The sequence below is a fragment of the Danio aesculapii genome, chromosome 8 (genome assembly GCF_903798145.1).
Source record: "Danio aesculapii chromosome 8, fDanAes4.1, whole genome shotgun sequence".
Lineage (NCBI taxonomy): Eukaryota > Metazoa > Chordata > Actinopteri > Cypriniformes > Danionidae > Danio > Danio aesculapii.
The window spans coordinates 42,862,822-42,877,229 of record NC_079442.1 but is presented as its reverse complement, the minus strand read 5'-3'; the positions used below and the strand labels follow the sequence as shown (position 1 = coordinate 42,877,229).

General features: G+C 38.8%; 1 protein-coding gene across 1 annotated transcript in view; it reads left to right on the top strand.

Annotated features, from left to right (window-relative positions):
- Positions 1 to 14,408, top strand: part of tafa5l (TAFA chemokine like family member 5, like) — a 146,834-nt gene that overhangs the window by 115,745 nt on the left and 16,681 nt on the right. Inside the window, exon 4 of the mRNA XM_056464026.1 lies at positions 12,350 to 12,397. Within this exon, the coding sequence (XP_056320001.1) occupies positions 12,350 to 12,373 (24 nt within the window). The 3' untranslated portion in view covers positions 12,374 to 12,397. The remainder of the gene's footprint in view (positions 1 to 12,349; positions 12,398 to 14,408) is intronic.

The following is a 14,408-nucleotide window of genomic DNA, read 5'->3' as shown; positions in this document are numbered from 1 at the left end:
TGATTTATAATTGCCTTAATTGCTCCTCTCGCAGCCACTAGAAGAGATTAATCAATCCTTAAATTCAGGATCCAGCCGAGGCCAGTCGGAGGAACGGCCCTCACCACCTCAGCGCAAAAGGCCACGTATCGCTTTTAATTCTTAGTCGTGCCTGCTGTTACGGTGAAAATGAAGACTAACGTGAATGTGTTAATGCATGACTCCCACGGTTACAAAATCACTAATCCCTGCCTAACCGGCATGAGGTTGAACGGCCGCACTCTCCAAATGCTTTCCTTACACGTGTTTCACATATCACGGATCTAAGGAGCGTTTATAAAGTCAAACTGCAGAGGAATTGCAATTTCACTGTGCTTTCACTTGAGAAGTTGTATAAAAAGCATCAGCACATGTATTTTGAATGAACAGCAGTACACTTGTAAATCAGAATTAACTCCTAGACTTATAAAGAAAGCATTGCTCATTGTTAGTTCATTTTATTCTAGGAATTATTGAAGATAATCAAGGTTCTTAATTTGCATTAATGGTTTACGTTCAAGGGTTAGTTCACCCGAAAAATTCAAATGTACTCACTATTTACTTACCATCAAGTGGTGTCAGAGTTACCTTTTTCTGTTGAACACATTCAATCATTCATTCATTCATTCATTTTCCTTCGGCTTAGTTCTTTTATTCATCAGGGGTCGTCACAAAGGAATGAACCACCAACTTATTCAGCATACAATATGTTTTACACAGCGGATGGCCTTCCAGCTGCAACCCAGTACTGGGAAACATCTTTACACACTCACATTCACACACATACACTACAGCCAATTTAGTTTATTCAATTCACCTATACCACATGTCTTTGGACTGTGGGGGAAACCGAAGCATCTGGAGGAAACCCATGTGAACATGTAAACTCCATACAGAAATGCCAACTGACCCAGCCGGGACTCAAACCAGCGACCTTCTTGCTGTGAGGCAACAGTGCTAACCACTGAGCCACCATGTCACCCTGTTGAACACAAAAGAAGTTCTTTTGAAGAATGCTTCAGCCCTGTAACCACTGATTTCCATAGTAGCATGACCAATACTATGAAAGTCAATGGTTACCGGTTTCCAACATTTTTCAAAATAACTTCTTTTGTGAAAAAGTACAGTTTTGACAGGTGAACGGTGAGTAAATGATGACAGTTATCAGTTTTGGATGAAATATTTGTTTGTCATTCCCAAAATGTTCTTTATAATAGAAAAATATCATTTAGATTGTTAAAATAGTTTACACATAAACACACACGGTTCTTTTAAGAACTACAAAGCCTCCTTTTTGTCACATAAACTGTACATTATTATTAAGGTAAAAACATTAATATTGTGAAATATAACCATTTAATATATAATGGCCCCTCGTTAATCGTGAAAGTTACGTTCTAAAAATAACCCGCAATAGGTGAAATCTGCGAAGTGGTCAGCTTTATTTTTTACTATTGTTATAGATGTTTTAAGGATGTAAAACCCCTCACTACACACTTTATAGACTTTTCTCGGATAGGCGTTAACATTTTCACACTTTTCTCTCTCGTTTAAACGCTCTCATAAGTTATAACTTCTACTTGCCTCTAGCATGTCCAGAAGTCCAACTTTTTGTTAAACCGTTTGCATTTTCCTCTGCCTTTTGGGTGCTACTGTGGGTGCCGTTGACGGTGCAGAACGATTCATCGACATTATGGGGTTTGTTGGGGAGAAAACTTGCAAACATACAGAACAGCACTTCAGAGTCACACTGCTAGCGATCAAAGATTTTTGTCAATTTGGCAAGCTGGACTCATTCTGTACTGTACAGGAGACACGGCATGGAGGAGATTGATTGACAATGGTCTACAGGCAATCAGGACGCAGAACACATTGCGCTAATCATAGCAAAGGACACAATGTGCTGTAAAAAAAAAAGCATGTCAAACTGCACTAAAACAAATCCGCCAAACTGCGAGACAGTGGAAGGTGAACCACATTATGGCGAGGGATCACTGAACTGCAAATATTTTAAGTGTTGTATTTATTAAAAAATGTCTTTTGAATATATTTTATTTATGGAATATACTGATTTCAGCATCTTTACTCCAGTCACTGTGTTACATGATGCTTTAAAATCACTAGCTGAGTTTCCATTTCCCTGAGTTAATATGCATTTTGAAGCATCTTACGAAAATTAAGTGAATTAAACTGCAAATTTCAAATAAAATAACCCTTAAATCACAAAAAAAGTGTTTACGCTTGCTTGAGCTGGTTTTGAACTTGTGTGGAAAAAAGTGTTAATGCAAATATTGGGAGATGGAAAGACATTTGCTGACTAAATGCTGATGTAGCGAACATTTCACCCACATGACTCCATTAATCTTGTACTGGTTACTAGGTTACCAATAATACAGTAAGCCCCTCTAACATTCATTTGTTCATTTTCTTTTCGGCTTAGTCCCTTTAATTAATCTGGGGTCGCCACAGCGGAATGAACCGCCAACTTATCTTATCTAGCATATGTTTTATGCAGCGAATGCCCCTCCAGCTGCAACCCATCACTGGGAAACACCCACACACTCTTATTCACACACATACACTATGGACAATTTAGCTCACCCAATTTACCTATAGCACATGTCTTTGGACTGTGGGGGAAACCGGAGCTCCTGGAGTAAACCTACGTGGAGAACATGCAAACTCCTCACAGAAATGCCATCTGACCCAGCCGGGGCTCGAACCAGCAACCTTCTTGCTGTGAAGCGTCAGTGCTAACCCCTGAGCTGTCATGCCTTGCCCCCTCTAACAACTTAATGTAAATTAACCTAAATTACATTTAGGATTAAAATTTTTTGTGAACTTTGAAAAGACTTGCTTCAAGTTAGGATGGAAACCGAACTATTGTAATGTGCCACATTGATGTTCACACATTTTTCATTACTTTCAATGATGGAAACTGCTGTTTCGCTTATTTTTGAAGAAAATGCGATGTGTTGTTTTTGACATTCTAAGCACAAAATAAGAGAAAGAAGAGCGTTTTTTTGAAATAGAAATCTTTTGTACTGCCTTCACTGTCACTATTGATCAATTTAATGCATCTTTGCCGATTAAGTATTCATTGTTTAATAAAAGTATGGCTTTTTCTTAAATAGTTATGTCCACTTAAATCCAACCCAGGCTCATTCTGAAAAGGTAACCCTATATACATTTCTGGAGATCGCAAAATACATCCCTGGAGCTAGGTTTTTGTAGCAGTTTTTGTGAATCCACCAGAGGCCGCTGTGTATGCATTCGAAATCTCGAATTTCTCCCACAAATGCCATTCGCGTTCTTGTGCAAATCCACCAGAGGCTTATGTCGACTGACTGACTGACCAACTGACCGATAACCCCACCCACCCCCTTCCCTAAACCCAACCAATAGTGTTTTAAAAAGCACAAATTGACCAGCGCGCACCCACTTCTCTAAACACAACCAACAATCCAGAAAAAAAAAGCCTTCGCCTGATTTTTACAATTTTTTTCAGATTTTACCACATTCTCACCCTGTTATTTACATGTTTATTTTATTTCTTAGCTTTTGTTTTTGTCTTACCTTCTTTCTGGAACCGTTCTATTATGGACTTGAGCCCCATCATTGTGGTCAACTCCTCTCTACGTCTTAAGTCCGTCGACATAAATGGTGAGCTAACTGGACAAACTAGTAACAACAGGAAAGCCGTCCACACGGAGGTAAGCGGTCAGTTGGTAAGCGCGAAAAGGAACTGCGTCATATCGCCCCGTATCGTTTGTTTTAAAGATGAAATGCAGCCATACGTACTTCTGGCTACATAATTTGTGATATCCAGAAATGTATATAGGGCTACATTTTCAGAATGAGCCTGTGTTGCAACAATTGTTTATGTGCACATATATATATATATAGGTCACACTTTACAATAAGGTTTCATTAGTTAATGTTAGTTAATATATTTACTAACATGAACTAAGTATGAACAGCACTTGTACAGCATTTATTAATGCTAGTTCAACATTTACTAATGCTTCTATAAAATCCAAATTCATTCTTGTTGTGAGTTAACATGATCTAACAACTTTATTTTCATTAACTAACCTTAACTAACATGAATAAATAGTGTAATGAATGCATTTTTTATTGTTTTTTTCATGTTAGTAAATGCATTAACTAACATTAACCAATACAGCCTTATTGTAAAGTGTTAGCATTTTTCCATCACTATTGTGTGGTTTTTTTTGGTGAGGGAGGACGGATGTAAGGCCATTTGTGAAAGATAACGAGCTTTATTTACTCTTTCACAGAGTAAATAGTGTTGCTGTTAATAATATTGTCTCCGTTAAGCACTTTTTACCTCCTGCGATGCTAACACCTGGAGCGGTAGCATCATTTGCGCTAATGATAGCTAATCCGCTCAATTAGCAAAGTACACATTTGTAATCTGGGCCTCTGTGCTAGCAGGCAAGTTTACATACTCTTCATCTTCCTGGTGCAGACTAATGCCCTGCGACATTCACAGCGCTGTGGCGGCACACAATCCCCTGTGGTAACATACTAACAGAGGAGCTGTTTCAGCCCATTGTTTGCAGACACAAGAAAACGACTCCTCCTTTCCACCTCACGTTCTAGTCTCTTTCCTGCTTTACCACAGGAGACCGCGTTCACCTTTTTAGCCCATTAATTAGCATGAACAGTTAATAGTGCCTACCGCAATGGCTGCCTCAGCAGTTTTTCCTCAGAGTTGGTGTCACCAAATCAATATCAAGTCAGGCGTAAAGCACTAGAGAAAGTCAAGCCTGTGCGGTCGTGGTGGATTTTAGCGTTATAAGCAAGCCCTCTCCGCTTCATTATGCATAACACGACGTGATTTTGTTTAATGTACTTTATAATTGTCGCTTTAATTGTCAGATTGGACAGTGTGCGATATCCGACTATCTAGACTTCGGTCAGCACTGATAAAGCATTTTACATCATCAACAGAGAACAACAGTTGTGCTCTGGAAGTGAAATCCCTTTTATTTTCTCCACAGGGGAGCTGATTTTAAACTTATAAAGCTTCGCAGACAGGCCCTACTGTGAGCTATGAGGTTAATCGATGGTGTGTGCTTTTGTTGAAGCCATCAGCCCGTGTAATTCAAATAACCATGTTGAACTGCAGAATGGCTGGTGAAAAAAACACCTTTATCCATGATTCTGCAGAAATCTCAACCAATCAGAGAACTGCAAACAAGCACATTGCATCGGTGCTGTGAATAACAAATGAGTAGATTTCGCTATGATCTTAAACTAAAGTATTTGTAATGTAAAAACATGTTTGCCTTCAGAACTTTCCGAACTACCTTCATTTTGATTAGGTATTGTACAGTTGAAATCAGAATTATTAGCTCCCCTAATCTTTATTTTTTCTTCCAATTTCTGCTTAACGGAGAGGAGATTTTTAAACATAATAGTTTTATTAACTAATTTCTAATAACTAATTTATTTTATCTTTGCCATGATGACAGTAAATAATATTTGACTAGATATTTTTCCAGACACTTCTATACAGCTTAAAGTGACATTTAAATGCTTTACAAGGTTAATTAGGTTAACTAGGCAGGTTAGGGTAATTAGGCAAGTTATTGTATAACGATGGTTTGTTCTGTAGACTATCTGAAAAATATATAGCTTAAAGGGGCTAATGATTTTGACCATTTTAATTTTGAAAATGTTTTTTAAAAAATTAAAAACTGCTTGTATTCTTGCCAAAATAAAACAAATAAGACTTTCTCCAGAAGAAAAAATATTATCAGACATACTGTGAAAAATAATTTGCTCTGTTAAACATCATTTGGGAAATATTTAAAAAAGGAAAAAAATTCAAAGGGGGGGCTAATAATTCTGACTTCAGCTGTATATTGTTTCTGTATTATTTCAAATCAGTCACTCATTCATTTTATTTTCAGCTCAGTCTCTTTATTAATCAGGGGTCGCCACAGCGGAATGAACCGGCAACTTATCCAGCAAATGTTTCACGCAGCGGATGTCCTTCCAGCCACAACCCAACACTGGGGAACACCCATACACTCTTGCTCAGCATTCGGACGGTAGGGTCAGAATTTGGCGTCAACAACATGAAATCATGGATTCATCCCGCGTTGTATCAACGGTTCAGGCTGTTGGTGGTGGTGTAATGGTGTGGGGGAGGTTTTTGCACACTTTGGACCCATTACTACTAATTGAGCATCATGTCTACGCCACAGACTCCCTGAGTATTGTTGCTGACCATGTCCATCCCTTTGACCACAGTGTACCCATCTTCTGATGGCTACTTCCAGCAGGATAACGCAGAATATCATAATCACAGACTGGTTTCTTGAACATGACAATGTGTTCACTAATCAAATGGCCTCCAGTCACTAGATCCAATCCAGTAGAGCACCTTTTGGGATCTGGTGGAACGGGAGATTCGCATCATGGATGTGCAGCCAACAAATCTGCAGCAACTGCGTGATGCAATCATGTCAATTATGGACCAAAGTCTCTGTGGAATATTTCCAGTACCTTGTTGAAGGTATTGCGAGAAGGATTAGGGCAGTTCTGAAGGCAAAAAGGGGGTCCAACCCGGTACTAGTAAGGTGTACCTAATAAAGTGTCCAGTAAGTGTAAATTAGAAATTATTCTGCATAAATGAAAAATGAACAGTTCTGAGTCTCACATGCACAACATTCAAATGGAATTCGTAAACAAGTCATTATTTAGAATGAGAAATATAACGAACACTGTTTATCCTGTTTAAAACGTCAACAGAGTTTAGCGCTTCGTTTGACACTAAAAGCCTCAAACCTTCAAAGACTTCAGCCGAGGCTAAGAATCATCGGCAAAGCAATTAACCTTCTGTCCATCAAGTCACACCAAGCAATCAAAAATAATTCCCCAAGTTTGTCTCAGACAGCAAAAAAAAAAAAACAATCATTTACAGTAGAGCACACCGAGCTTATACGTGATAACAGTCTCAGGATTCTCCTCACATCTCCAGGAGAAAGAAGAAGAGTGTGTCTGGGATCTTGAAGAAGGACAATTGAAAAAAAAAACTGAAATCAAATCAAAAAAGCTTGCAGCCAGTTGCAAGATTCTCTTGTTTGCTTTTGCTGCTCTTGTTGTTTTCATCTAACAATGCAGCATGAGTGCTTAGCATTTAGATGACATGTTTGAGGAGAGGTGCAGCAGATCAGATCAGATGCACCGCATGAAGGCTTTCGCAGATATCGCCAGACTCGCAGGGCGGAGAGGCAGACGGGCAGGCGGGCATTGGAAAAAGCAGCCCTGCCCATAGGATCACGGGCACTGTCAACACCATTGTGAATGACGCAATGATGAGCCAATCAGTGCGGGTGCCAGCGAAATAGCTTAGAGTGCCTTTGTGCATGCCAATGAGCGTAGCGGGTCCAAGAGCCACCGGCTTGCCAATGAAGGACTCACAGTCTTGAGGGGTTAAGGGGTTTTTATAAACACAGAATGGGAAAGTTGGACGCTTCTTTAGCTTGATTTAAGAGTAAAGACTCTGTGAAGTGCAGAATACAGGGCTGGCTAATTTAATGTGCTTTGGAAGTATGAACTGTTAGGGGTTGAACGTGTTGCAGAAAGTCAAGAAGTGTTTGGCGATGACTGAGTAAAGTTGCCAACACTAATAACTAGCTATTTTAGTAGAAGCACTGTATTTTATTGAATTTTTTTAATGGTTTTTGGGTCGTACTCAAGAAATGTTGATTATTTGACTTTATAAAGGTTTTAGAAAGATTAATAATAAAATTAAATACTTTTTTTCTATACTATATACTGTTCTATACTAAATACTATTTTCCCCCAGATATTGATCAAATTAAGTGACCGCTAGAATTTGGTTTTGTTTTGCTGGATTTACATTTGAGTGAAACTCAAAAACTGCTGAGATTTCTTCCCAATTTAATTTAAAAATGTTCTAGATCATTTTGAGGGATGTAAACAAAAACAATGGCCCCAACATATTTCCTGTTTTACATTTTTAATTTCTATAGCTATCCAAAAAGAGTCACATATTGATAAAAAATGTTATGATTTAGCATTAAGTTGTGATTGAATTGTTTCTTGTTACTGTTATGAATAGTTTGATAACAAGGAGGAAATGTTCACAGGCAAGTGACATGACCACATTGAAATGGTCTATATTGAATGATTTTCAATAAGGCATAAACAGTTAAAGTCAGAATTATTAGCCCCCCTTTGAATGTTTTTATTTTTCAAGTATTTCCAAAATGATGTTTAACAGAGCAAGGAAATTTTCACCGTGTCTGATAATATTTTTTCATTTGGAGAAAGTCTTATTTGTTTTATTTCGTCTAAAATAAATTAAGTTTTGAATTTTTTTAAACATAATTTAAGGGCAAAATTATTAGCCCCTTTAAGTTATATTTTTTCAATAGTCTACAGAACAAACCATCATTATACAATAACTTGCCTAATTACCCTAACCTGCCTAGTTAACCTAATTAACCTAGTTAAGCCTTTAAATGTCACGTTAAGCTGTATCGAAGTGTCTTGAAAAACATCTAGTAAAATATTGTTTACTGTCATCAGGGCAGATAAAATAAATTATTAAAAAATTAAAAGTTATTAGGAATGAGTTATTAAAACTATTATGTTTAGAACTGTGTTGAAAAAAAATCTTATTTCTGTTATAGAGAAATTGGGGAAAAAAATAAATAGGGGGGCTAATAATTCTGATTTCAACTGTAATTGTTTTCACCAGTTAATTTTATTGACAATCAATACAATTGAATGAATTAATAAGGAAGATTTTGGAATAAATATATTTGTCCTTCTTAAACATCATGAATACTGTATATATCATTTGGTTCTTGTGTTTCCTGTTTACTTTTTTTTTTATTTCTGATTGTGTGTATTTTGTTACAATAGTTACTGTCAGGATTCTGCCACTGGTCCTGTCATGTCTTGTATGTTGTGCTCGGCTCGACTTTTCTCATTATCTGTGCTTGTCATTGTATGAGCGGCATCCTGGTTGCGCTCGTGCTGTGCAAATTCCCACTTGATGCAGGCACGTAAGATTCGGACGTGATCTGGGTGTGCGCTCTTGTCCCAGTGTCTGTGTTTGTTTTGTCTGTGGTGCGATGTTTCATTCTCGGCATCTCAGTCTAGCTGTTTTCGGTTTTGGATGGCGCTGAGAGGGAACATTCATGTTGCATATGTGAGCACACAGTAAGTATCTTTATTTATCGTGTGCTCGTCTTGCGTTCTGTTGTGTTTGTTTTGTGTAGCACGTAGTTTCATGTTTACATTGTAACCACGTGCTTTAGTGTCCTGTTTCATGCGAGCACGCGGTCAATGAGTTCTCTGATTGGCTACATGTTCTTGCCCTGTTTTTATGAGAGCACATGGCTTGTTGTGTTTTTGTACCATGTGTTCTTTTGTCTAGCGTCTTGTCCCACCCACTTTGTTATCCTGTTTGTAATTATTATTTTCACATAAATAAATAGGTACTCAAGGTATTCACTAAAAATAAATAGGGAAGACAAACTAATAAACAGACAGGCGAACCTGTCCATTTATTAGTTTGTCTTCCCTATTTATTCTCCTAGTGTGCTCTGTCCTGTGCTGATCCGTCGTCATTAATTCAGTGTCCATGTGTCTTCATTGAGGACGTCATGAAATTTGTCTTGCCTGGTCCTGTCTAGTTTTTCGAAGTCTGTATTTTGCCATGTTTTTCCCCTACAGGGAGGTTTAAGTTATTTTGTTTTCCTTTTATTAAATAAAATAGTTTTCATTTGCTGCAATTGGGTCCTCGCCTCATCTCTTTCATCCCCCAACCCTGACAGTTACTTGTTGGTTATTTATGTAAATGTGGGTCTTGTGTAGTTTGCCATGTAGAATCCGTGTTTTGTGTTTGCTATATACCAGGAGTGTCCAAACTCGGTTCTGCAGGGCTGGTGTCCTGCATGGTTTAGCTCCACCTTCCTTTAACACACCTACCTGGAAGTTTCTAGCATACCTAGAAAGAGCCAGGTGTAAGATACGCCGTAGGTGTCTCCTGAATGAGTCTGTAAAGTTTCAGCTCAAATTACCCATCAGATTAATTATTATATAATACTAAAAATGCCCATTTTGGGTGCAGAGTAAATTGTAGCTGTTTTTGTAGCCTGTGACTTTAAATGCAGATGAGCTGGTTCTCCTCGCCCATCATTGCAACATGTGTCTGTTTCTCCAGCATTACGTCACATAAACAGCAGTCAGTGACAGAGACAGACACGAATGAAGCAGAGATCCAGTTTATTAGTCAAAATTACCAAGTATTGTTATGTATTTGTGGTGGAGTTTATTCAAGCCTTTCTGCAACAATGAATCACACACAAATGCCATTACAAAAAATTTGCAGTACATACACACACATACATTTAACTTTGTACTGTTTTTGCAAATTTTCTTGTGGCAAATGTGACCAGATAAGTTAATATGCCTTCTTTATACGCTGCTAAATCCATTCTGCTACTGTAAAAAGTAAAATCAGATTTCACAAACCGGGACTCCTATTGTGTGTATGAAGCATTCTTGTATATAGTTGTACTGACACTATGTGGCTGTGGTGTTGCTAGGTGGTTGCTATGGTGTTCTGAGAGATTGCTAGGTGGTTACTAGGGTGTTTTGACTGGTTGTTAAGGTGTTGCTAGGTGATTGCTAAGATGTTCGCTAAGATGTTGCTAGGCGGTTGCCAAGGTGTTCTGAGTGGCTGCTAGGTGGTTGCTAGGGTGTTCTGGGTGGCTGCTAGGCAGTTGCAAAGGCATTGTGAGGTGGTTGCAAGGCAGTTGATAAGGTGTTCTAGCTCAATGCTAAGGTGTTGCTAGGCTGTTCTAAGTGGTTGCTAAGGCATTGCTAGGCGGTTGCTATGGTTTTGCTATGTGGTTGCTAAGGTGTTCTAGGCTGTTGCTAAGGTGTTGCTAGGGTGTTTTGAGTGGTTGCTAGGCAGTTTCTAAGGTGTTGCTAAGTGGTTGCTAGGGTGTTGCTATGCCATTGCTAGGTGGTTGCTAAGGTGTTGCTAGGTGGTTTCTAAGGTGTTTCTAGGTGGTTGCTAGGGTGTTCTGAGTGGTTGCTTAGGTGTTGCTAGGTGCTTGCTTAAGTGTTGCCAAGTGGTTCTAGGGTAGAACACCTAGTGGTTGCTAGTTGGTTTAAGACGTTGCTAGAACATTGCTAAGGTGTTGCTAGCCGGTTGCTAAGGTGTTGATTGGGGGTTGCTAAGGTATTCTGAGTGGTTGCTAGGCAGTTGCTGGCATAAATTAGCATGGCTCTAGTATGAATTAGCATTATGCTAGCATGTTTCTAGGATAAATTAGCATGTTGCTAGCATGAATTAGCATGTTGCTAGCATGTTTCCAGTAAGAATTAGCAAGTATGGATCTAGTATGGATCAGTATATTGTTAGTATGGACTGGTTTGTCGTTAGTATGTCCAATGTAAAGTCAATAGCAGTTTTTTATGATTGTTGTCTATGGGACAGTTGCAAGTGTGTCGTAAGTGGTTGCTGGGGTATCGTTAGTAAGTTGAAAGGTCATCAGTGATTGGCAGATTGGTAGTCTGAGTTAAATGAGTGTAACCTTAAGTCTGTATAACAGTCTGGCACAAAGATATGAGGTCACAAAGTTTGGTCCAATGTTAAGTCAATGGGACTTTTCAGATTTTTCCGGGTCAGATTTTGGAGACAAGTCGGATCAGTTGGAAAAGATAAAGCAACCCAAGTCAGACCAGTTTGGAGATTTGGAGGAAGTTTGGTGGTTGCAGTATGAACAGTCTCAGAAGAACTTTATGTATTATAAAACTATGTTGGCTTTCTAAAGCCACCATAATAAGTAGACATTTGGATAAGTATGACATTTGACTGCCAAATGATATGTTATATATAAAACATCCTTCAATCACATTACCGTGTTGTTTTTATTAGTCAACGAAAATATCAGGTGATTTTATTATAGTTGTTGTCATCATCACTTAATTTTTATTTAGTTTTCATTTACTTTTTGACGGTAGAAACTTATTCATCACGAAAATTATGATGAAAATTTTTCATCAACGAAATTAACACTGCAGTGGACTGACTATACCTACACACGATTCTGTTCAAACAGCTTTCAAAAGCTGATTTGCATCATAGGAGCCCTTTAGGAATCACCTCTGACCAACACTTAATCATATCCAGTAGAATTTTAATGATAAAAAATTGATGAAATGTATTAATTTACACCATGCACAGAGATACCAAAGGTTTAATGAAATATCTAATCACTTTTTATTTTTTCTATTTTTTTAACAGCCTCTGCCCAAGGAGCCGTCCTAAAGGACTTCAGATTGCGGTGAGGAGGTGAGTGGTGCTTCAGCAAGATTATCTCTCATATTGCACTGTTGGCTTTTCCTTAGTAAGCCATCATTGTCTCTAAATCTAATATGCAATGGCGGTGATCGTCCACCGAGCCGGTCGGGAGCAGCGCGGTGACCGAACAGCGAGCGCTATCACAGCGTGTGCTTTAAAGCGACATGACAGATACAGAGCGCAGGTACAGAGGTGGAATAAGGCCGAGCAGAAATCGAGTGGAAATCTTATCATTTATCCAGCCAATTGCGCGCCGGCGGCGTTGATGAAGTTGTGTTAAGAGTGACGCACCTGATCAGCGGAAGGGCTAAAGCGGGATTAGAGGGCAGCTGGGGGCGCAGGTTCTGCCGGGGATCGGGAGATGAAGGGAGAAGATGATGTTTCGGGACGTGAGCTGAAACCCAAAAGCCCTCGCGCTCTGTGATTGCAGATGGCATGATGCTTGCAAAGAAGGAGATACGGTTATATTTAACAAGATATATTTACATGCCAGCTGTTGTTTGTCTTTCCGTCATGCTCCGAGCGATTCCCAGCGAGTGTATACATGGCTTGGGAAAGACTGATGTGCGGGATAATATGAGGCCGGGAATTAGCATAAATGTACCTTAATCCTTGAGGCAATTAGCACCTGTCAGTTTTTCAAGCACTAGGCCTTTCAAGGAGAAATAATATGCTGAATGTTATTGTATAAGCACTATCCTAAAAAATAACATATAATTTATACTAATAATTTATAAATATTTCACGAGACACAAATGAAGCTGTATCACATGAAAAATAAATCTTAGCAATCTTATCTAAAATAAAATTACTGTACAGTTTAAAGTGGTGGTCAACAGTGTATTTTTTGGCTCGTTTCCACTGACTGGTACAGTACGGTTCGGTTTGGTACAGGTCACCTTTATCAGGCTTGCGTTACCACTAACAAGGGTACCCTTTTGGTGGGCGTGGTGTATGACAGAAAGTTTCAGTCGACGTCATTCTCGCTGGAGGAAATGTCTACAATAAAGCTGTACGGGTCACTTACATATCATATGAAAAGCACTTCTCACAAAACAGATGCTTCATACATATAAATACTTGTGTAGAAATGTTTATTACTAACTTTTCAATGAACATGAGTTGATTATAACTGCAGATCAATGACAGTGCGAAACAGCCTACTGTAACGTCTGTAATTATATTAAATAAATAAATAAATAAATGAACATGTATAAACACATACAACCCCTTACAGTCTCCGATTTGTTATCAACTACAGAAGAACACACACAACAGACATTTCGTCAGTATTTAGGTTCAAAAACAACAAAATATAGCCTACAGTCAGTGTAAACCTCTTATCTGTGTCTATAATCTTCAGCAGCACATGTAGCCTCTGTTAGAGAGCAATTCCATCATTCTGCGTACATATTAGTCCAAAAGGTGACAATAATAGTTAAACATGGCATTTTGTTCACGTTTGCTGAAAAAATAATGTGCTCCTTTTTCCGGCTTCTCCTTTGTTTCTTCACGCTTCACTCTCGCGCTTGTCAGTGTCTGACAGGATCGGGTTTCAAAAGCACGTCAATAATCAAGCGCAGGTTATTATCATCAGCTCAAGAAGTTTGTTATTTCAGATATAATGTTAGACGCGCGCGAGCGCAAGGAAGAAAGCGAAACCGCTCGCGCCTCAGACTGCCTCGTAAAAAACTACGCGGCACAGGGTAAATCTGCTTTACTCCATGGCTTTATGGCTGTTTATCAAGACGACGAGAAGGTTTGTTTGAGCCCGGGTCGACCATGGCTCGTTATTATATGTATTTATAATTCCGCTAAAATCTCTCGCTGTGTTTTTCAAACATGGCGGGTTTTTTGTTTACATTCTGGCTTGTTGCTTAAGCGAATGACGTATCTCTGTAAACCAATAGCGTTCAGCTGCGCGTGTGGCTCCGCCTTTTGGTACCCTTTCTCGTGTTCGGTTCGGTTCGGTTCGGTACACTTTTTGACAGTGGAAACGGCT